The following is a 25,000-nucleotide window of genomic DNA, read 5'->3' as shown; positions in this document are numbered from 1 at the left end:
TTATACGTTGCGACCAGCACCACCTCTGTCTGCCATCCAAATGCAGTGTCTTGCCTTCCTCTTTCATTCTCTTTCCTTTCCGTCTACCGCAGCCTCTCCTTCCTCTCCTGGATCCTTTTTTGCTCATCTGCCACAATCTTCTTATCTTGATTCTTGCTATCTCTTCCTTCCTACTCCAATAGTTCTCTTATTTTCTTTCCTTCTCTCTTTCTCCCTCCTTCCTTTCCTCCCTCAGACGGTGAATCTCCCGACACACAGACACATACACACACACACACACACACACACCACACACCACACACCACACACACACACACACACACACACACACATGGAAGAGGACCTCGTGTACTCACCTTGCGACCGCCGCAGCAGAGCATATTTGAGCGGGCCGCGACCACCAGCTGATCCCTCACCGCCCCACCGTCCACCAGGACCATCGGCCTGCATGCCCTCACCTGTGGGGAGAGAAGGGGTTATTAACATTTTGACAGGGGAAAATCAGGTATATATGTATATTCAATAGACAACACACAATTATGCATCCTCACACACTCTGGTATCTTATATAGTCTTATGTTTAACATGGACTACTGCTTGTTATTGGTGACTTTAACGGTATTTTCATATTGAGAGATAGTTTGATAAGAATTCTGTAACATTCATATTACAAGCCTTAACGTTGCACTGCTAAGAGCCTAAACCGTTTAATAGTGCCGGTCACAATTACACAAATGACTTATCCTGAAGCAGGTCACCACAGGAGGTCTTCCTCTGTCACAAGTTGCACCAGGTAGGAAATCTTTGTGGGCAAAAGTTTGTGCGGTAAACAGTGAAGGAAAGGAGAGTGTGTGCGTGTGTTTTGCTGGCCATCCCCATGCCACCCTCAACGCGGACTCTCAGCGAGAGGAGCGATAATCCTTTCTTTCTTTAGCAGAGGCTGAGTGTGCCGGAGGGAATTCGCACCCGGAGCACAGCTGGCTCCTGCTTTGAACTAACCTTCGGCACCCACTCAGGAATAGAAACATTAACTGCTTTCTTTATATTTAAACCTTGCAATAAACGGTGCCGTCATCAGTGGGAAAAGAAATAAAGCATTTCAATTATTCATTTATCTATTCTATTTCATTCATTTTTTTTTTGTCCTTTCCTGCTCTTCCCAACACAAAGAAAATAGTGCAAAGAGCAAAGTGACTCCCGATTCGGAATGTCACTGGACACACACACACACACACACACACACACACACACACACACACACACACACACACACACACACCGCGTAGTGTAGTGGTTAGCACGCTCGACTCACACTCGAGAGGGTCCGGGTTCGAGTCCCGGAGCCGGCGAGGCAAATGGGCAAGCCTCTTAATGTGTAGTCCCTGTTCACCTAGCAGTAAATAGGTACGGGATGTAACTCGAGGGGTTGTGGTCTCGCTTTCCCGGTGTGTGGAGTGTGTTATGGTCTCAGTCCTACCCGAAAATCGGTTTATGAGCTCTGAGCTCGCTCCGTAATGGGGAAGACTGGCTGGGTGACCAGCAGGCGACCGACGTGAATTACACACACACACACACACACACACACACACACACACACACACACACACACACACACACACACACACACACACACACACACACACACACACACACACACACACACACACACACACACACACACACACACACACACACACACACACACACACACGTATTAATCTGCAATACTGAAAGTCGTTTATTCACTGAATTGTTTCGTCACAGTCTGTTTGACGCAATGGTGAGAGGCACTAAATGTCACGGCCGTCACGCCTTGAACTGTTTTATCGCTTACTAAAGGATGAGAAAATTCTTGTTTACTCTGAAAATCTAACTTGCATTTCTTGGGTTTGCCTTTGAGGAGTGGCGATGAGGGTGAGGAAGGAGAGGAGACACGATTGACAGAGGAAAAGATTGAGAAACTAGAGGTGCAATGAACAGAATGTATGTAAATGTTGTCTATGCAGCAACACAAAATGCAGAGGCCAGGTTAAGCACGTTGTCTTTTGGGAGAAGCAGGGGTGAGAAAATAAGATGAGAGGCTGGTGGCATGTAGGGTAGGGGAACTAGCAGAGAAATTAACAGAATGTGTGTGAATGTTGACAGCTCTCCAACACGAGACGCAATACCTCTCATACAACATTCTAGAACAATGACCTATTTCTCTCACACCCACGTCAAAATAAAAATCAATCCTTCTCTACCAAGACACAATGAAACCGTTTACCGAAAATAGAAAACAGAAAGTAGCTAGGGAGCAGGTATTGCCGTAATAAAGCTCATGGCGAATCCCATTAGAGGAGCGCCTGCAGTAAGTGGGTGGAGGAATCTGCCTTCCCCACTCTCCCCAAGGTTGTGTGTGTATGTGTGTTGCTCCCTGGCTCGCACCCTGAAACTCAATGCTCTCTCAACACGACTATTTTCAAAGGTCACAGAGATGATTATCCGTGTTCTCAAGAGCGTTTTCCTGTTACTCATGTGGAAATCTTGTTCATCTCTCACTACAACCGTAAAATATTCAAGTAGAGCCTTTTGAATATATGTATTAAAAGTGCGGCGCAGACAGCTTTCAGAATATAGTTCTCTGTACAGTAAAGGTCAACAGTCCTGTAACATAAGGGACAAATTTCCATAATACTAAATAGTTTCCAGTCACAGAGAAATAAATGAATCTTATTAAGACTGAGAGAAAATGCTACTTCAGACCACAACAACACACACACACACACACACACACACACACACACACACACACACACATGAATACACCAACACAACCCTCACATACCACAAATTAATAAATCAAGTCGTAAGTATTCGTTAGTCTTCTGTTTTTACCCACGCACCAAATTATTCTTCTTATTCTCCCTCCGTAAATTTCCATCCACTGTTCTCCCTCTATTGTGACACAGAACGCTCACTCGCCTACATCCCGGAGCAAGTTGTCATGGCGTCAGCAGACTGCCTGCCGCCCCTTTGTCCTGCACTGCCTTCCTTCTTCTTGCCTCGCCTCGCCTTCCTTCACCTTCCTCTATGCTTTAGCTTCAGAACTTCACTAACCGTGTGTATATGCAGTGAAGGGATTTATAGGTGTAGATAAGTAGACAAATAGATAGATAGGTAGATAGATAGATACAAATGATTGATAGATAGATAGATAGATAGAAAGATAGATAGATAGATATAGAGAGATAAATAGAAAGATTAATTGATTGAAATAAATAGACAATTAGATATACGAAATAGATAAAATAGACGTGTAGATAGACGGACAGATAAACAAATAATAAAAGATAAAAGAAAATGAATCCATTGAATAACTAAAAAGAAAGGAATAAAGAAAACAAAGAGAAGAACACATGGTCCAGGATCACACACTTATCACAGCTCACCAACGCAAAGGAAACATTTTGATCAACATTGAGACATTGACGAAGAGGAGGAGGAAGATTAAAAGGAGGAGGAGGAGGAGGAGGAGAAAGAGAAGGAGAAGGAAGAGGAGGAGGAAGAGGAGAGGAAGAAGGAGAAGGAGAAGGAAAAGCAGGAGGAGGAAAAGGAGTAGTAGTAGTAGTAGTAGTAGTAGAAGAAAAATAAGTTGTTGTTGTTATTGTTGTTGAAATGAGTTCCTCCTCAGCCACACGCTAAATACATGACAGAAGTCCATAGATAAAAACAATCAATAGAAGGTACGAGTAAATAGAATGTGTGAATGCAGCGAGGTAACACAGTAGCAGCATTCAACATTTGGGAGTTAAAGCCTCATCACCGTCGCTCAAACCCAGGCTGAGGAGCATCTGGCTTCACGAGGACGCCAACAAGCCCGCGAGCTGAGCAGCGCCGAGTTGCAACTGCTAAGGAATTCTCGCCCCTAATTAGAGAACTTGGTAACTGCACCGTCGCCACGAAGCTCACCTTTAAGACTACCTGCCGACGACCATAAAGTAGGTAGTAGGTGTTTTACGTGCGCACAGTCCTATCTCTATACTACCTTCACTCCTAGACGCCGACCACACTTGCCTCAGACAGCCTACACTGGATTAGGGGTGGGGACTAGACGTGCAAGGAGACACAAAACGAGGGTTTGTGTACCGTTGACAGAAGGGAAGGAGACAAGTGGTGTGTTAGACGCAGCCCAACAATGCCGAGGCCTCATCTAGACGCTGCAGACAACACGGCCTTGACAGAAAGCAAGCAGTAATCTTCCATAATTGAGAGACTGAGCCCGGGATTGAGACGAATGAAAACGGAATTGACTCGTACTAATGAAAACCAATTATCAGGAGAAATTCTTCCCTGCAAAAAGTGATAAGTTCAAATTTCCTCCTCCGTTTAATCCTTCTCTTCGGCACTCTCCTGACTGACGCCTGCGTGGCCTGCGTCAGATCAGACCGAACGGCACCAGATGTTTGTTTTCCTCCTCGCATAATTAAGGTAAAGTCAACAAGAGGAGTGAGGCATTTTGCCAGAGCGGTGGGAGTCTCCAGACCACAACGCCGCCAGGCCATTCAAGGCGACACTACGAAATCCTAGCACTCACGCATCCCCTTATCGCGGGGACGGGAAGCCTGCGTGGAGACATCAAGTTAGCGTTAGAGCGTCACTAGGGAGGTGCTCGGCTATGTTAAGATAAAAGATGCCTGAATACGGAGCTAGAAAATTAAAGAGAGAGAGAGAGAGAGAGAGAGAGAGAGAGAGAGAGAGAGATAACTACAGGCTCATTGGCGTGGGGCCTGGAGAGAGAGACGTAGAGTGTGAGTGAGTGTGTGAGTGTGAGCGGCAGCGTCAGGGCGGCAGTCAGTCACCTGCGCGGCGGACTTGTGCCTGGTAATGAAGAATGTCATTCATAGCGAGACCGACGCGTCGCGGCCACACCCCCAAAGACCACCATCCCTGACACACCCCGCCGCTCTCCACCACATCACCAGCCAGCCACCAGCTCCCACCCAGCCACCACCAAACCACACCACACTGCACTGCATCACCGCACCATCCACGCCACACCACACACACGCTAACCTGCATATTTACCACATTACGCAGACCACCACCATTACCACCACCACCACCATTACTACAAACTACTACTACTACTACTACTACTATTACTCGTATTACTACAGTTTCGCCACGCCCGCAATGCCACCACCTGAGAGCTGCATGAAAGGAGAAGCAGCGGCTCATCCAGCACTAACCGATGGTATTTAAGAGACAGAGTGCATGGTGATGTTCCTCGCGTCCTTGATTCATTCCAGCTGAGTGTCCCCGTCCCCACTTGAGCGAAATAAGAGCCGATGATCCCTTTTTTACATTTTGTGGAGTTTTACGAGGATTCTTTTGGAGTGTTTTGGAGAGAGAGAGAGAGAGAGAGAGAGAGAGAGAGAGAGAGAGAGAGAGAGAGAGAGAGAGAGAGAGAGAGAGAGAGATTAGGGACGCAAGCAGACGCAAAACCAAGTATAAAAACAAAAACAAAAAAACATACAAATACCTTTCATTCAAATCTCCTAAAAAAAAAAAAAAAACACCAACACAACCACCACAACCACCACAACAACCACCACCACCACCACAACACCAACACCAAAGACGCAAGAACGGGACGGGACGCGTATTTACAGACAAGCAAGCAGGCGAAGGATAGACCATAGGGGCGTATGGCTAAAGGAGAAAGGCGGTGTCACTTCTCCGTCAGCAGCGTTACCAGCACTACCACCACCACCACCATCGCCTTGGACCAGCATTAGTTCGCTCGGGTGAGAGAGCCCAGACGATGCCGCCGCCACGACCCAAGTTATTCTTCCCGGTAAACGCCTCAAAGGGGATAAAAGTGACGTTGATATATTGCGTAATGAAACGTTCCTAGGCGTTGTGGTAGGACGAGGAGGCGAGGAGGAGGAGGAGGAGGAGGAGGAGGAGGAGAGAGACACAGATGATGAGGAGGGAGGGGTAGGAGGGAGAAAAGAAGAGGAAAAGAAGGAGGAAGAGGAGGAGGAGGGAGAGAGACAGAGAGAAGGAGGATGGGGAAGGGTAAGAGGGAGAAAAGAGGAGGAGGAGGAGGAGGAGGAGGAAGAGGAGGAAGAGGAGGAGGAGGAGGAGGAGGAGGAGGAGGTTAAATGTTTCAGTAGTGAGGATAACGGGAAGAATGCAAAGTTAGTGAAATGGGAGGAGGAGGAGAAAGAAGAGGAGGATCAGGAGAAAGAGGAGGATTAGCTGGAAGAAAAAGATGAGGAGGAGGAGAGGGAAGAGGAGGAGGAGGAGGAGGAGGAGGAGGAGGAGGAGGAGGAGGAGGAGGAGGAGGAGGAGGAGGAGGAGGAATGTAGAATGAAATACACAAAACTAAGAAAAATACCAAGGAACACCACCATAATGAAACGAGAGAGAGAGAGAGAGAGAGAGAGAGAGAGAGAGAGAGAGAGAGAGAGAGAGGGGGAGGGAGAGGGCGAAAGGGGGATACTTGGGTACACGTCGAGGCCAGCGTGAGGCAGCCAGCAGCGTGGATCAATGGTTATAGTACGGGAGGAGGTTGGAGGTGCCGCACGCCGCTATCTACTCTCTCTCTCTCTCTCTCTCTCTCCACTCCTAGACATCACATCCTGCAGGTCTGAAGGGCGGAGGTTGCGTGCGTCTACGTGTATGTGTGTGTGTGTGTGTGTGTGTGTGTGTGGTGTCGCCTCGCTGTCTGCCAGAGTAGCACAGTCTCTCCCCGCCCGCTCGGCTGCCTTCTTCTTCGGGGAAGGCGGGAAGGTGTTCTCAGACAGCTTGGGATGTGCTAGCCTGCCCTTCACCTCTTTAGTCCAGCCATCCCTGCCTCCCTCCCTGACTCCCTCCCTGCCTCCCTGCCTCCCTCTTTCCCTCCCTGCGCGGCGTCTCTTGTATTTGCGTCTGCTTTCTCACTACACCACCTCTCCTTTTCCTTCCTCGTCCTCTTCCTCCTCGTTTTCTTTCTCTTCCTATTTCCTCCTCGTTTTTGTCGTGTTTCCCTTGCTTGTTCGCTGTCTCTTTCTCTTTTTTCTCTTCTCTGTCATCTTCTGAATTCTACTCCTCGTTTTTCTGCAGTGTTTTTTATTTTTCCGTCCTCTTTCGTTGCTTTTCTGTTTTTTTTTTTTTGTGTGTGTGATTCTTTTAATTTTTTTTTTCTATTTTGTTGCTCTACTTTTTCTTTTTTTTATTTCCACACTTACTTTTTTCATCCCCTCTATTTTTCTTTTTACGTTCGTTGTTGTTTCCTCTCTGCACATTTTCATCTCTCTTCTTTCTGTTTTCTCTTCCTCTTCTGTTATCCTTATCGCCCCACAACAAACTCTAGCCTCCCCCTCCCCCTCCTCCTCCTCTCCTCTCCCTTCCTTTCCTCCTTCCACCCCTCCCCTAGTCCATCCCTCCCAAAGTAACTCCTCCTCCTCCTCCTCCTCCTCCTCCTACTCCTTCGTTTCTTCCACCACCACCACCAACAACAACAACTCTTCCTCTTCATCCTCACCTAATCTGGTTTTGCCGCTCCTCCTCCTCCTCCTCCCCTTCCTCATTCTCGCCTTCCCTCTCTTCACCACCACCACCACCACCACTACCACCACCATCACCGCCTCCACTATACCTCCACCACACCGCACCATCAACACCGCACTTTTTCCTCTCCTTTCACCCACGAACACAATCCTTCCCGCCACACATTCCTGACCGCCATTCCTTACCGCCTCCTCGGACTTTCCCTCTCACTCACCAACCACTACCACCACCACTACCATCACCACCACTACCGCCACCATCGCTATCTACTAGCCATCCATCTTTGTCCATCTATTGTCTCCATTGTCCCCTCTCTCTCTCTCTCTCGCTCTCTCTTTCTCTCTCTTTCCTTCCCTCCTCTTACCTCACTACCTCTCTTTCTCCCTCATGAAGTCTTCCTCTTTTTTTTTTTATTTTATTTTCTCTATCTCTTTTCCCCTCAGTACCTCCACCCCACCAAGCCAGGCCACGCTAGCCAGAACCGTGGGACGTTATTAATATTACTTTATTCATTATTCAGCTGGGCAATCGATGTATTACTAGCAATGTCCGAATAATAATGGAGAATGACAATAATGATAACTGTGGTAGTGGTGGTGGTGGTGGTAGTGGCGGCCAGGCAGGGTTAGGGCCTTCAGGGGGTCAGGGGTTTGGGGTGTCCTTCTGAAATTGCTCCGAGAGAAGGCTCATTCCAGTTTCGGGAAAATGAATCTGGATTGTTTTGTTATTACTGGTTGTGTGTTTTCCGTGCTTGTGTTGTAGTCAGTCTCTCTCTCTCTCTCTCTCTCTCTCTCTCTCTCTCTCTCTCTCTTTGTGTGTGTTACAAACGATCTACATATTTATACAGCAGTGTACTTTACAACACGGAGGCAATAAAAAAGACCATGTCAAAAATTCAATGCTCTAAACCTACCATGAATTCCTTTATCTCACCGTGTTTCATTTTACATTCAACTCTTCCTTTATGTATTGAAAGATTCAACTTATATAATATCACAAATAATATCGTATGGACATGAGTGTCTGCTGCCGTTTGTGCTTCATTTGATAGAAAGTTAACCTGATTCACTACACAACCATACATTTGGTAACGAAATCCCAATCTTCACGATGAAAGAAAAAGGAAAAATCTGGTATAAGCTCACAACTATCTGACGTCTTCCAGTTTACCAAAGCAATGATATTAACAAAAAGTGTGTCTAGGGGAACAATATTAACCAGAAAAAAATGAGGAAACTTGAAATAGCGCGTTTAAAGAAAGTCTTCACAAAAGTGAGTTTAGAGAAACATAATCAAAGAAATGTTAATTTAAAAGAACAATCTTGAGAAAATCTTATTTACAGGGACAATCTCTGAAGAAAACCTTTGACTCTAGGAAAAATCATAATCAAAATATATTTCGGAAGAGCCATAGAGAAGAACCATTAGGGAAACAATCTTAACCCTTTCAATACTGAGACACATTTTTACCTTGAGTTTTAAGTATGATTAGGAAGGATCTATAGAGGTCAAAAGATTAATGGCCACAGTCTTCATTATTTCAATCCCACACATGAGTTTCTGAAACTGTATAAAATAATCAAATAGGAAGCAGAATTAATATGGAAACGCGTTATGAAGGAGGTTATGTGTGTTCATGAGAAGGACATATTCTCCGCAGCAAACCCACAGACAAGCAACGGAGAGAGAGAGCGAGAGCGAGAGCGAGAGCGAGCGAGAGAGAGAGAGAGAGAGAGAGAGAGAGAGAGAGAGAGAGAGAGAGATCACATCACAAGCGTCAAATCACCAATCACTCAAGACCTGAAAGTTATCCCTTCGCACAACACAGAATCAAGGACAATCGTGGGCATCACTATACGGCCACGCACGCCTACCAAATACAACCTCCCGTAAAGAACTCTCGTAAAAATAATGAAGCAAGTGAATGAGTACTAATAAAACCCACTCAGGTATTCCCTCCCGCCTGATGAAGGTCCACGAGTCTCCACGCACGCGATGCAGATAAAGCTGATTGTTAAGTAAGGACGCTCATTATTCCAATCCTCCTCCTGTGTGTGTGTGACAGTGTGTGTGACAGTGTGTGTGTGTGTGTGTGTGTGTGTGTGTGTGTGTGTGTGTGGATAAGATGTTAGTAGTTGCTGCCAGGTACTTCAAGGGACAGGATACTACTCTGTTCCTCTCCGTCTCCTTTTACTATTCCTTCTCCTTCTCCTCCTCCTCCTCCTCTTCCTACTCCTCCTCCTCCTCCCCTTTCTCCTCGAAATGGAATGGACGGCAAAGGGCGGACGGGTGACAATATTGACTGGCTAAACGAATAGGTGATGGAGGAGGAGGAGGAGGAGGAGGAGGAGGAGGATGGCAAAGATTCATCACTTGGCGTTCATCACATTCTCTTCTGCGTGGCAGCATCGCGTGATGGTCGCCAAAGTTGAGTACTCTTTACAATTTCATAAGAGACAGTTAGGAGGCCTGAGTGTTCACTGCAAGTTTTTTTTTATTGTATCATGTAAAGTTGCATTGATTAAACAGTCTTACGAAAGTCATAAATCATTTCGTGGTGTCAAATAAGCGACCGTTATCTCTGGAAAATAAAAACTGCTTGATAAAAGAAATTGACATGGAAAATTCACAACTTGTGCTTTAAAACAAACTTACAAAACTAATTGATAACGCAATAGAAAGGAGCTTAAAAGAAAATAAACTTGCGAAAATTACAAAATATTTTGAGTGCACCGCGCGCAGGAAGGAGGGAGGATGCATGGATTCTAAATCAACTTAAAAAAAATAGATGAGCACTGGAACACTTAGGAGTCCGCCCTGGCCCTCTTCAACACTAGTTTTCAACACTGATATATTCGTCTAATCTTTTTATGTTTCTTGAGTCGAGAAGTGCCTGAGTGGTCTCCTTTGTCAGTGTGAGAAGCAAGTGTGTTCCTGGCACGTGTTCGAAGGCACACACTTGATGAATAGCAATGGAATGGAAAGTGTCTCCTTTGTTGATCATTCCGAGTCATGTCATTACAAGCTCTGCTCCAGAACGCAGCAGTTTACACAGCTTTGTGTCTGGCTCATCTCCACCTCTACCAGACACAGTCCACATCAGCATATAACGAAAGCCAAGCCAGCTTTCGATGGACTGATTTGCAATGACTAGTCTGTAGCTCTGTCAATCATCATGTATTCTACTTACTGTTAACTCAATCGCTGTACTTTCTGCAGCCTTGTTAACCTCTGTGTCTGCCCTGATGTTGTCAATTTCAGTGTCTTCTGTCGGCTGTAAACCTACATGTTTTGTGTGGCTTTCTTAATTCCAAACACTTCATTCCAATGTCGCACACAACAACTCTCAACTTCTTCAGAGCTACCAAGCAGTGATTGAGGAAAACTTTCCCTTTCCCTCGCCTCTTGCTGATATTCTGTGCCCTCTCCAAACACTTCAGTCCACACCCCCACGTACTGAGTGCCAACTTCCGATTGACTGATTTGTAGTGAATGGTGTGCACTTTTACCTTCCTGTTGGTCTTATCGCTAATATTTTGCACTCCCTGACAGTCACGGGACTTTTGAATATTTCCTTCTCTCCAGCTTGGAATGGTGTGAAGGAAATAAAGGAAGAGAGGTTGTGAAGAAATTCCTGGAGAAATATGAAATCACTGGATGGTCACAAATCTGGCGTTCCTTCTCGCTTCTTGTCTTTTCAGTTTCACTTCTGTGCATCGTACCTATTTGGTTTGTTTTCCTGGTCAGGGTGAACCACGGTGTCAGGCACACTGTTATGGCAATGGCCATTTTGCCCGTCTCAGCAGCGTTGTTAGTCTCGCTGTCCTTTGTGGCATGGTTAGTTTGTGTCCTTTAAGCTCCTGCTCTTGGCGTCCCGTCCCGTGAGTTGTTTGTCTCAGTGTCCTTTGTGACATCGTTAGTTTTGTAGTGGTCGGGACGGAGTTAGAGAGGTAGTTGTGGCCTCTCTGATGGTCACGTAGAGGGGAATGCTGCTTGAGGGCAGCAGCCACTCCTTGGGATCCGCCATGGGTTCATATCTGTATTCATTTTGCTCCATGAACTGAAGCCTGACTTGACTAGGCGCGTACTGTTCTGGCGAGAAGGTGCACTGCATGACTGGGTTCGCAGCTGGGGAGGAGAGGTTGGGGGGTGGTGCAGGAGGGAGGAAGACGGGGAAGATCTGGGCCAGTGTCAGAAAGGCTTTTCCACCATCCCTCTTTGATTGATCTGGAATGGTACCTTGACCATCTTGTGGGCGGTGCCGCTCACGAAGCTGATGGTGACAAAAAGGGTTGTTTGTACAAGTGACGCAATATACATTGACGTTACGTAACAAGGAAAAAAGGTACCATAACCAATAGTCCTGTGTAAAGTTATGCGCATGAGAATGGCTGGACAGTTCTTGTCTAGACTACTTGTGGTTATGTGGCAGGCAACGCGGTTACAGTTAGTGGCACCAAATCCAAGTGCCAACAAGTAATTAGTATGGTGTCACACAGATCAGCTTTACGACCGCTATTGTTTTTAATATATATTGAGGATTTAGATTATGAAATTATTAGCAATATTACTAAATTTGTAAACGACACGAAGATAGGTAGCTTTGATCGAGTTGGATTCTGATACAAACTCCCTGTAGACAGACTTAGATTTGATGAACGCACGGAAAGACACATACAACTCAATATTAGCAAAAACTGATAGAGGGATCTACATGATAAGGACATGATAAAGAACGAGGCTTTAGTGAGATTAGAGAAGTCTGTTAGGATCTCAACAATGATATACATTAATATATAGTTAGACATAAATTTTCTCCAACGAAGTAATAGATGACCGAATTAGACAAGAATCAGTGCTCAGGTTGTCAGTACCAAGTCAATGGTGAGCTTTAAAAGAAAATAAGATGAAATTATGAATAGGGATAGTAACTACGTCTGTATTGTATAACGGGTACGCGTGTTTAATGAATGGCCTGCCACGTGTAGGTCTTCTGGCTTCTTGCTGCAGCTTCCCTTACGTTTACATGTTCTGATATTACATAGGAAAGATAAAGGGAATTCACGAAAGCCCTACACTTGACACACTACTTCTTCACCATCACTCACTCGCTAATCTTGTGTTGTGAAGTACGGAAATTATGGATCTCTTGTAACACACACACACACACACACACACACACACACACACACACACAGAGAGAGAGAGAGAGAGAGGTAGCAAGGCCTTTCTCTCCTTCCACGTAACTCGTATAAGGTCACTAAACACCACTCCACACTTCCACTCTGCTATGAATGAACGTTTCTTTTGAATACTGCATGAGTACATAAGCAAATTCAAAGCTTGAGGATTTCTCCATAAAAGAATATGAATAATGATAATAATAATGATAAAAAAAAAAAAACAGAACACAAACAAATGGAGGAAATGATTTTGTTCTGGTGCACAAAAATAACAAGTCAGTCTAATGTCTCTCTCAAGCGATCGAAACTGATGATGTGACTTTTTGAGAGTAAAATTCAAACAGAGATATGAATAAAAAATAGAGATAGACTAATGTTGAGTATTATGTAGAGATAGGAATGAAAAAAAAGATAGACTAATGGTGAGTATTATACAGAGATGGGAATGAAAAAAAATGAGATAGATTGATGGTGAATATTATATGATAAGCCTGGACATTATGAAAAGAACAGCAATGACAATTATAGAATACATAACAGATAGAAGTGATAAACAATTGGTAAAATGCAAACAACACAAGATAAAAGGAAGATTCAGTTATAAACGGAGAGTAAAAAGGGAACAAATCATGGCAAAAAAACAAAACAAAACATGAAAATAACACGAATAGAAAAGATGACAGGAAATAAAAAAAAAAAATGAAAACAGCGATTGAAAAAAAGTATAACAACAACAACAACAAAAAAAAAAAAAAAAAAAAAAAACCCATACACAAATTGAAGATTACACTTAGTAGTAAAAACAACACAATAAAATTAAATACAAATAAATAAAGACAAACACTTTAATTCTTTACCATCACTTCTTGGAGCAACTTTCTGACATCAAACCACCACCATGACCACCATGACCACCACTATACCACCACTACCACCACCCCGACCACCACCACCACCATCACCACCAGCACTTACATTCTACACAGTGTTGCCATCGACCCGCGGTACGAGAGTGACGGAGTGACGTACGGCGGGGGAGAAATGAAATATAAATAGTCCCGTTATTAATGGCGCCTTGGTGAATGGAAGTGGCCGGGAACCTGTGCTGGGTGTTAATAATTCAGCGGTAAACACGGTGAATGTTGGAAATGTACCACAAAAGAAACTGGGTGAAATAATCGGTAGTGGTGGTGGTGGTGGTGGTGGTGGTGGTGCCGGAAGAGAGAACATTGGGACAAAAAGCAGAAAACCGAAGAATAAGAAAGAAAAGGAGAATTACTTTGAATAGAATGGTGGAAACAAAAACGGTAAAAGTGAAGAAGAAGAAGAAGAGGGAGAGAAGTGGAAAGGTAAGAAGAAGAGTAGCAAGAGGAGGAAGGAGAAGAAATAAGAGGAACAATGAATACTGCTGAGAACATAATGGTAAGAAAAGAAGAATGAGAAGAAAAGAAACGGAAAAGGAAAAAGAGGAAAAAGGGAAAAAAAAAAAACATTACTCTGAATATAGCGATGATGGGAAAAGGAACAGAGAAGTCCTACAAACAAGGGAAAAGAAAATAAACGAAAACCGGTGATAAAAAGGGGAAAAGAAAGGAAAAGAAAGTTATGGTGAGAGAGAGAGAGAGAGAGAGAGAGAGAGAGAGAGAGAGAGAGAGAGAGAGAAGGAAGGGGAAGGTTGTTGTAAAGGTAGAAGTGACAAAGGGAAAGAGCAAAGGGAAGGTGATGAGAGTGATGGGGAGTGGAAGGAAAGGAGTGGTGGTGGTGGTGGTGGTGGTGGTGGTGGTGGTGGTGGTGGTGGTGGTGGTGGTGGTGGTGGTGCGGTGAAAATCGGTAATAGGTACAATACATCGATGAAGCGTAATGTATTGAGAGAGAGAGAGAGAGAGAGAGAGAGAGAGAGAGAGAGAGAGAGAGAGAGAGAGAGAGTGTGTGTGTGTGTGTGTGTGTACGGTGTCAGCAAGGCAGATAACTTCGTCACACCTCAACAGACAATACTTTACTAAACACAAATATTAAATCCCCTTCCTTTATGTCTCCGTATGTTTCTCCTTCTCCTACCCCTACTTCTCCTTCTCTTCCTCCTCCTCCTTCTCCTCCTCCTCCTCCTGCTCCCCCTCCCCCTCCTCCTCTTCCTCATCATCATCATCATCATCTATTCCTCCTGTTTCACCTCCCTCTCCAAATCTGCCTTTCCATTCCTTTTCACCTCCTCCTCAGCACCCTCGTAGTTTTCCTGACATGCCGAGGAGCTTTGCATTAATGGACCTTCGGGACGCCACCTGAGGGGCCGAAGCAGCTACCGCACTGATGAATAATGCTGTCACCTTCCCTTCCCACTCTTCACCTTGAAAATACTCGTAGAAGGCATTAGATACTTTCCCATCCACCTGTTTGTTCACTGCTACACTTTCCAAATTTTGACAACACTAGTGCATTGTTCATTAGAGTAGAGTTAGATATACAGTTATATTTAATGTGGTGGGATTATACTCTTGCTTTTCCTCTCCAGCAGTTCAGTACCAGGATAATGTCCAAATTTAGCCATAAACTGAGCTATTTCTAGGTGAGGAAAAGAGGTAAAGATGTAATTATAGTAAGAGTGCAACGAGGGATTATTTTTAAGCTGCTTTCACTCTACTAAACTGACTAACTAACAATAACTAGCTGTGTAAAGTCTGGAAATTGTTCTGAGTTTTGAAAGAGTGAATTTTACTTTTCAATATTATGCATTACTTTTAAATGATAAAAAGAAAAAATACGGTTGAACATCATGGACTTACTTTTATTTCACGATAATGTGTGTGTGTGTGTGTGTGTGTGTGTGTGTGTGTGTGTGTGTGTGTGTGTGTGTGTGTGTGTGTGTGTGTCAGGTCAAGTCAGGTGTAGTTCGAGAAGCTTTGCCTTTCTATCGACGCTTCCCTGCTATTGTTTCTGTCTTCTTACTCTGCTCCGTACAACAAATTCTTCTGCTGACTTTCTCTCTGTTTCTCACATTTTGTACACTAATTTACTTCTTCTATTGCATCATTTGATTTAAAAAAACAATTGTTCTATAATATTTTCTTCTATGTAAAATCAGAGAGAGAGAGAGAGAGAGAGAGAGAGAGAGAGAGAGAGAGAGAGAGAGAGAGAGAGAGAGAAAGAGAGTGTGTGTGTGTGTGTGTTGCTGGAAGGAAATACGATTTGTAGCGAAAAACCTAAGCAATAAATAAGCTGCAGGTGGGCGCAGGTTGGCAGCAGCAAGGAGTGTGGTCTACAAGCGGGGCTACTCCTGCCACCCTGGCGAGCCGGTGCAGGAAGGAAGAAAAACCTACCCTGGCGTTGTACTGCGAGGCGTAACACACACACACACACACACACACTGTTACGACCGTCAGATATTTAATAATTGTATTGTATTTTAGCTTAAGTTGTGATGGCGGCCTGATAGTAATATCTTTCGTCGTGTATATATTTGCAATGCTCTGAGGACGGTCTTTCTTATGTATGTAATATTTACCCATTTATCATTTTATTGTATGTTATATTAGTATTTCGTGATTCGTATATATTTATTGTATTAATGTATTTCTATGCGTTTGTGTGTAAGCGGCTGCCCGTCGCAGTTTCTAGAGAGTGTCGTGACCTATGTTTGTTATTGTCTTTGTGAGAGGGAAGGCGATCGTGCCGGGCCCACTCTAAGCGTCTTGTGATCACACCCTCTGGCAGCTTTAAAGAGTGTTAGCCAATGGGTGCTCAGATTACATCATGTGACGTAATGTTTTCCCCTCGGGACAAAGGCATCTGAAGTTGTGAACCGACACCACTCACACTCAGTGACTCAGCCCACACTGAGACTGAGTGTGCCTGGGGGCTAGCACCTGTGACCGCCGCTCTCCGCTCCCCTCGTTTATTTCTCTGTTGTTGGGCTGAGTATAATTCTTATTTCCTGATTCTGCAAGGATGTTCTCCTTGGCACTTATTCAGTCACTGTGTTTAGTGACGTGTGAATATTTTGGTGTTTTGTGTGCTAACCCGGTATATTTGGTGATTTATCTTTGTCCAGCGCAGGAGACGCTGTCGGCCATTTTGTGTATAGCCAAGAGAGATTTTAGGGGTTATTGTGGTTATATTACCTAGCAGTCATAATATTTGTGGTGATTTACTTATTATTGTGTGTACCAGCCAGAGGGAGGGCAAGTGTGTGGTGTAATTATTTACTTATTGACTCTATTAAGTGTTGTACTTATTTATTTAATTTTTGTGGTCTCATATAATACTTTTTCACCCTTAAGTAGCTTAATCATTATATTTCTTGGTGTTGATGAGTTATTTCTTTTGTGTGTGTGGTATTGAGCTGTGGGTGTGCTGATACCTCGTGGGTGACTTATTTCAGTATTAAGCAGTTAGGCTAAACTTATTTACCTGATTTATTATATTTTTGAGGTATTATATTTTTGTAATTGCTATTATTTTCTCTATTTGGATGTGATTACCATACTTTTAACTATCCACGGGCCTTAAGTTTAATTTTGTTTGCTGTTAAGTGACCTTTGCTTATTTTTGTTAATAAATTATGTTAAGGATTTAAATTCCTTTTCTTAATCTTTCCTTATTATTATTTTTTCAGTTCTGTTACACCCTTGAAAAGCCTTTTGCGTTAAGAACCGTTGCATTGAAGCCTGATCACTCTTGACTACTTTATCTTAATTTTTGTATTTAATAAGAGTGATTTAACCTAATCAGTGACAGGTGCCCTCAGCTCCCTGTGGGTACCCAGTCAGGCTTCTCTGGGGTCATAACACACACACACACACACACACACACACACAGTAATTTCATCGGTCCTTCTCAGCGTACACCTCCACCTTCTCCTCCACCTTTTCCTCCACCACCATCTCCTCCTCCTCCTCCTCCTCCTCCTCCTCCTCCTCCTCCTCCTCCTCCTCCTCTCTCCTCCTCCTCCCAGTCCACCTGACCCTAGCTGGCTGTCTGTCCAGGGCTCTGCATGGCTACTCTCTTTGCTCTCTTTTTCCTCGTACTCTCATCTCTCTCTCTCTCTCTCTCTCTCTCTCTCTCTCTCTCTCTCTCTCTCTCTCTCTCTCTCTCTCTCTCTCTCTCTCTCTCTCTCTCTCTCTCTCTCTCTCTCTCTCTCTCTCTCTCTCTCTCTCTCTCTCTCTCTCTCTCTCTCTCTCTCTCTCTCTCTTGCTCTCTTCGTTCCCTGCTCTCTCTCTCTCTCTCTCTCTCTCTCTCTCTCTCTGATAATGGCGCTGCGAGCGTTATGGCGTTCAGTCTCGCCTTGTGTGTACCACCAGCACCAGCACCAGCACCAGCACCAGCAGCAGCGGCAGCAGTGGTGGTGGTGGTGGTGGTGGTGGTGGTGAGTCATTTCCTCGTTTCTTTTTTTTTTCTGTATTGTCCTCCACTTTCCTTCTCTCCTTCTCTCCTTCTCTCCTCTCCTTTCCCGGGTTGTATTTCCTGTGTTTTATCCTTCTTTTTGCCTCTTCCGCTGGTTTAGTCTGTTTTTTTAGCGATCATGTAAGTTTTTCTTCCTTTTTATAGCCTTATATATTTTTTTTTTCGTTCTTTCTCATACATACTTTTTTCTTTGTCATATTATGTATTTTTGTCTCTCTCTCTCTCTCTCTCTCTCTCTCTCTCTCTCTCTCTCTCTCTCTCTCTCTCTCATAAAAAGAATCCCACTTGAGTCTGTTTCCTTCATGTCAGAATTCTGATTTAAGAGAAATTCAACTTCCTCCTTTTTTTTTTTTCTCTCCCTTTTCGAAGTTCCCAAAACTGTAATTATAACTTTTTTTCCTCCTCCTCCTCCTCCACCTCCTCCTCCTCCTCCTCCTCCTCCTCTTCCTCCTCCTCCTCTTGGACATTTTTTCCTTGTTTTACTTTTTATTTCCATCTCGTGAGGATCTATTTCTATTTCTGGATGTCCCAAACTCGAAAATAATGTTTCCTCTTTTCTTCCTTCTGTTCCTTAAAGATGAATTCGTCAGTTTTCTCAGTTTCTTTACCTATTTTGATATTTATTTTCTTGCTTTCTTCATTTTTCCCTCAAGAAGTGATAATTCTCTCTCTCTCTCTCTCTCTCTCTCTCTCTCTCTCTCTCTCTCTCTCTCTCTCTCTCTCTCTCTCTCTCTCTCTCTCTCTCTCTCTCTCTCACACAAGGTCATCATCATAAAATACAATGTCGTTTCATATTTTCCCACAGTTTACTCTCTCTCTCTATCTCTCTCTCTCTCTCTCTTTCTCTCTCTCTCTCTCTCTCTCTATCTTAGTTAGCTCATCCATGTGTCACCTTCCTACCCTTCTAATTGCTAACACCTGAGCTTTGCCTTCCCTTCCCCTAACCTCCCTACCTTCTCTAATGTCTCTTCTCCTCCTCCTCCTCCTCTTCTTCCTCCTCCTCCTCCTCCTCCGCCGGTTTCCTAGATCTCAGGTAGAAACAGCCACGCCCCCTTGCTGTAGAGAGAGAGAGAGAGAGAGAGAGAGAGAGAGAGAGAGAGAGAGAGAGAGAGAGAGAGAGAGAGAGAGAGAGAGAGAGAGTACTACGTTTGCTTCGACCTCTCCCCTCAAACACCTCATCCCTAGGGTCCTAATTCACTCCTCCCTCCCTCTCTCTCTCTCTCTCTCTCTCTCTCTCTCTCTCTCTCTCTCTCTCTCTCTCTCTCTCTCTCTCTCTCTCTCTCTCTCTCTCTCTCTCTCTCTCTCTCTCTCTCTCTCTCTCTCTCTCTCTCTCTCTCTCTCTCTCTCTCTCTCTCTCTCTCTCTCTCTCTCTCTCTCTCTCTCTCTCTCTCTCTCTCTCTCTCTCTCTCTCTCTCTCTCTGTGTGTGTGTCTCCCCAGCCTCGTCCAACACGCCAACTACCGCCTGTTAAGGCGGTGTCACTAGCACTTTTTCCATTTACTTTTTCAGAAAATCGACAATATTTTGGCTGCTGCCTGTCACACACAAACGGTGTTTCGTCGTCACTTTCCGTCGTCACTTCCCGCCAACACAATGTAAACACAAACATGGAGGCCACGCTGCTCTGAGCGTAATACTGTGTATTACGAAACTTAGACTAGCTAAACAAGCCAAAAAGCGTGCATGGATGCGTTCATGGTCAGTGGTAGAAGCAATGCACGTAGAAGCAGATTGAGGAGACGCGGCAAGTCTTGTGGTCTTGGTCTTGTTATGTAAACAAAGGCGGAAAATTTGCAGACGGAAACGATCCCTGTCGTCTGACAAATTCATGCGATAAGTTCATGCGGAACGCTGAAAACTAGACGGAAATCACATTAATCGACGGAAAAAGTACTAGTGTGACACCGCCTTTACCCTCGTCTCGTTGGACACATTTAGACAATTAAATGAGCACAGAGACTCGTTGGTTTAATCCCGTGTTATCCTAAGTGCTGTAGCCAGGCGCTCTTACTCCCTCCACTGGTCTCTCTCTCTCTCTCTCTCTCTCTCTATCTCTCTTTATTTATACCATGTGGGCTTTTCACGGGAATTTGTGGGCTAAAGGGGATACTTTTCGGGGTACCTCCTATCTGAAAGCCCACCCGCTAGGAAACCGTTGCCCCGAGTGAGAAAGCCCAACCTACACTCGGACCGTGGACAGGAATCGAACTCGTGCGCTTGGAGACTCTTCGGACCCCAAAGCACGCATGGTTCCACTGTACCATGGCGGCCCCTACTCTCTCTTTCTCTCTGGCCTTTTTTTTTTCTTTTTTTTCTGTTTTCTTTTCTTAATTCCTGTCTCAAGCTACAAATCTCTCTCTCTCTCTCTCTCTCTCTCTCTCTCTCTCTCTCTCTCTCTAACCTGCTTCTCTCTCTCTCTCTCTCTCTCTCTCTCTCTCTCTCTCTCTCTCTCTCTCTCTCTCTCTCTCTCTCTCTCTCTCTCTCTCTCTCTCTCTCTCTCTCTCTCTCTCTCTCTCTCTCTCTCTCTCTCTCTCTCTCTCTCTCTCTCTCTCTCTCTCTCTCTCTCTCTCTCTCTCTCTCTCTCTCTCTCTCTCTCTCTCTCTCTCTCTCTCTCTCTCTCTCTCTCTCTCCGTCTTACTCTCCCAGCCACAGTCCCGTTCTCCTTTCCTATCCCCCAGCTCGACACCAGCCCCATACCCTGCCCCACCCCCCATTTGTCCCGGCGTTCCACACACACACACACACACACACACACACACACACACACACACACACACACACACACAGCCCCGCCCTTCCTGCCAGCCTGCCTACCTTTCTACCTGCCTGTCTCATCACCTGCTGCTACATCTACCTACTGGTCTCTCTCTCTCTCTCTCTCTCTCTCTCTCTCTCTCTCTCTCTCTCTGGCCTACTCTCTCTCTCTTTAATGTGTTTTCCTTTCTTAATTCCTGTCTCAAGCTCTCTCTCTCTCTCTCTCTCTCTCTCTCTCTCTCTCTCTCTCTCTCTCTCTCTCTCTCTCTCTCTCTCTCTCTCTCTCTCTCTCTCTCTCTCTCTCTCTCTCTCTGTAACGCAACACCCCACTGAACAATATCAATATGGTACTATAGAGTTTGCTTTATTGATTCGCACCAAATGTATCTGTCCACCAGCAACGCACGTAAGGTAAATGCAGAGCGCTCTAATACTACGTGGCGTTAATATTTCCAGTGTGCAGTGGGTATTGTTGTCGACGCCTCAGCAACACGAGCACTGCCACTATGCCAGTAACGAGACGCCTTTCCGAAGACTGAACGGTTACACTAAAGGCGCAGCGACGAGGAGGTGTTAAAGGGGGAATATTAAAGGATGGTAGATGTAACAAGGAGAGAGCAAGAAGAAGAGGGAAAGGGTGGAAAAAAAAAGGAGAAAAGGTGAAATAGAAGGAACAGAATTGGTACTGTGGTAGGTTTTAGTCCTGTATTAAAAAAAACGCTTTGTCCTCTTACCACGAGTATTTTCAAGGGCCCCAGAGATGACTAGCGGGGATTTGAAGAGTGTTTCTCCTGTTAATAATGTAGAAATCTTGTCAATCTCCCTCTAAAACTGTAAAAAACACCTTAAAAACTCGTGTCAATTTAAATAAGGCTTTTGAAATAGTGGAGGGGAAGCGTAAAAGTGTTTGAGAATACAAGCCTTGGGTATTCCTGTCACCTGTTTTCATCTTTCGTCTTGTTTTCTTGTGTTTTATTCATCCTTTTCTCCTTCGTCCGTTTCCATTTATTGTTTTGTCTGTTTTATTATCATTTTTTCTTTTTTTAGGGTTTAAAGACTATAAATTATTGTTACACGTTAAACAATGCATAAAGATAGAAAGAAATGAAAGAATACCACTGAAAAACAATGAAGGAATGAAAACTAAACACATACAGTTGACATACAGAGCTACACACACACACACACACACACACACACACACACACACACACACACACACACACACACACACACTCAGGTACAATATTCTGAGTACGTGCGGATGTCAATGCATTACCTGGAAGGATCAGATCATTAATAATCGACGAAGAAATCAAGGAATAATAAGAATTTTGCTTTTCTTATCTTACTTCTGTTCCTCCACCACCACCATCACCATCACCACCACTACCACCACCATCACCACCTTCTCCTCCTTCTCCTCCTCCTCTTCCTTCCGTCACAACGATCACACAACTTCCTTCCTTCCTTCATCACGTTTTCTTGTCAATTAATTCTCCTTCAGCAGTCCTTCACTTCACGTCCTTCACTCTTTTTCTGTGCATTTTTTTTCATCATGTATTTTCTTTATCTTTATGCTCTCTCTCTCTCTCTCTCTCTCTCTCTCTCTCTCTCTCTCTCTCTCTCTCTCTCTCTCTCTCTCTCTCTCTCTCTCTCTCTCTCTCTCTCTCTCTCTCTCTTTCCCGAATTCTTTTCTTGATCACATATTTACATTCTCCTATCTTTTACTCTTTCCCTCACTTTTTCTTCCCTTTCCTACTTTCTTCTCGGTTTCCTTCACCCTAGGATCGGTCACGTTGCCTCCAGGAATCTTCACATCAACACGTATGAAGAGAGAGAGAGAGAGAGAGAGAGAGAGAGAGAGAGAGAGAGAGAGAGAGAGAGAGAGAGAGAGAGAGAGAGAGAGAGAGAGAGAGAGAGAGAGAGAGTCAAGGTTTATAACACTGAGTTACATACACCTATTTAACTCATACACTTATATACCTAACGTCTGGCGTACTCGCATAGAAGAGTGAAAACCAGTCGCAATATTATGAACTACAGGCCAACGAACACTTGCGTCGCCTAATCATCTTCACTTGTGTCCCTAGACGGGTTATGTATACAAATAAAACCACTATCATGTTACCCTTTTTCCTTGATGACTGAGCAGCTAAAACTCTTGCCACGAGGATGGTGAATGAAACAAGACATACGAGGTTAGGTTAATCAAGAACATCCTTACAATGCCCCACGATGCGCACTACATAGATTACAAAGGCACACAAAGGAAGACCGAGCAGTAGAAGAAACATTACATACGTGAGATTAAGCACTCTTGTTCAGGAAGCAGCAAATGCCACACAAAGGAACACAAGAGAAGAGCAAGCAGCACTAAGCCTGTTAGGTCTCATGTGATTGTCCGTTTTAACCTTTTCAGTACCATGAGGCGTTTCCATCTTCATTGTGCTTACTATTTGGTGATTTTATACAGCTTCAGACACTTATGTAAAGGATTGAAATAGTGAAAACTGTTGCCATGAATCTTTTGACCTCTATAGACCCTTCCTAATGCTAGTAAAATGGCCTAATCGTACACAAATCTCAAGGTAAAAATGTGTCCCGGTATTGGAGCGGATAAACAGCAGTATTAAACACGTGAGGAATGTAGAATAAAGTGAAAGTTACAGTACACTTTACGTCATCACCACCACCATCACCACCATCACTAGCATCATCATCATCATCATCACCATCGTCACTATCAGTCAACATTAATCCCAAAAATCACTCAATTATTCCTACTTCCCATCAGCCATTATTTATGTACAGTACAAGGGAGAATGACCCAAGGGAAAAAAACAAATTCAGGGGGAACAAAGGTCTGTTAATTGTCTGTCTCTCTTATATAAAAAAATATTAAGCCCTATAAGTAAATAAAACTTCAAACATCACCACACCACACTAGTAACTGTTACAGATAGCTAGTATATAAAAATCTATACATAAGGAAGAGATAAACATGACTAAGAGAGATTTGACGAGCGTGTATTATGCTCAGGTGTGAAGAGAGAGAGAGAGAGAGAGAGAGAGAGAGAGAGAGAGAGAGAGAGAGAGAGAGAGAGAGAGAGAGAGAGCAGCGTTGGATTAACACACAGCACACAACATTACAGCATTACAGTATCCTGCTTACTCTTCCTATCACAGCCCATAGCCCTCTCACAGTCCCCCACCCCTGCCTCTCACAGCTGCCTACCCACCCCCTAGCACAACTTCCAGAAACCCACACCACGTACTGTGTGTGATAAAGCCAAAGTTAAAGTGTGCAGCGATAAACACTCATTTTTTCTATGACACAGCCACCTTTACTGTGTGTGTGTGTGTGTGTGTGTGTGTGTGTGTGTGTGTGTGTGTGTGTGTGTGTGTGTGTGTGTGTGTGTGTGTGTGTGTGTGTGTGTCGTTAATGAAAGAAATGGTTTGTATGCTGCCCAAGTCTCGGGTTTAATCACACACACACACACACACACACACACACACACACACACACACACACACACACACACACACACACACACACACAAGCCAGCTGATCATTGCTCGGAAATAAAGTGTGAAAAAAGTTTTGGGTTAATTCCGATTGGTTTAAGCCTCTTCTCAGGGTGTTTGTCTCTTCCTTCTCCTCTTCTTCCTCTCCCTTCAAGCCCCCTCCTCCTCCTCCTCCTCCTCCTCCTCCTCCTCCTCCTCCTCCTGGCTGGCTGATGAATTTCAATTTTGACAAATGTCATGTTCTACATATTGGAAATAGTAACCCACGAGCGAACTACACAATGGGGAATGCTTCCATAAAGAGCGTACAGAGAGAAAAAGATCTTGGCGTTGTAATATCGGCTGACCTCAAAGTAATCAATGCACCGAAGTTGTGAAAATCGCAAATAAATTAGTCGGCTTTATCGGAAGATCATTCACATTCAAAACGGAAGAGATAATATTAACTTTATATAATTCGGTCGTACGCCCGCACCTTGAATATAACGTACAATTTTGATCACCCTATTATAAGAAAGACATTGAAAAATTAGAAAGAATACAGCGTCGATTAACTAAAATGGTTCCAAGATTACGTAATAAACCTAACCATACGAGGAA

General features: G+C 44.2%; 1 protein-coding gene across 1 annotated transcript in view; it reads right to left on the bottom strand.

The window, feature by feature from the left end:
- Nucleotides 1-25,000, bottom strand: part of LOC123518061 (rho GTPase-activating protein 100F-like) — a 295,924-nt gene that overhangs the window by 189,515 nt on the left and 81,409 nt on the right. Inside the window, exon 2 of the mRNA XM_045278629.1 lies at nucleotides 357-458. Within this exon, the coding sequence (XP_045134564.1) occupies nucleotides 357-440 (84 nt within the window). The 5' untranslated portion in view covers nucleotides 441-458. The remainder of the gene's footprint in view (nucleotides 1-356; nucleotides 459-25,000) is intronic.

The sequence above is a fragment of the Portunus trituberculatus genome, chromosome 43 (assembly GCF_017591435.1).
Source record: "Portunus trituberculatus isolate SZX2019 chromosome 43, ASM1759143v1, whole genome shotgun sequence".
In the NCBI taxonomy this organism is placed as follows: Eukaryota; Metazoa; Arthropoda; class Malacostraca; order Decapoda; family Portunidae; genus Portunus; species Portunus trituberculatus.
Note: the sequence above shows the minus strand (reverse complement) of the source record. Positions and strands in the feature narration are given on the sequence as shown.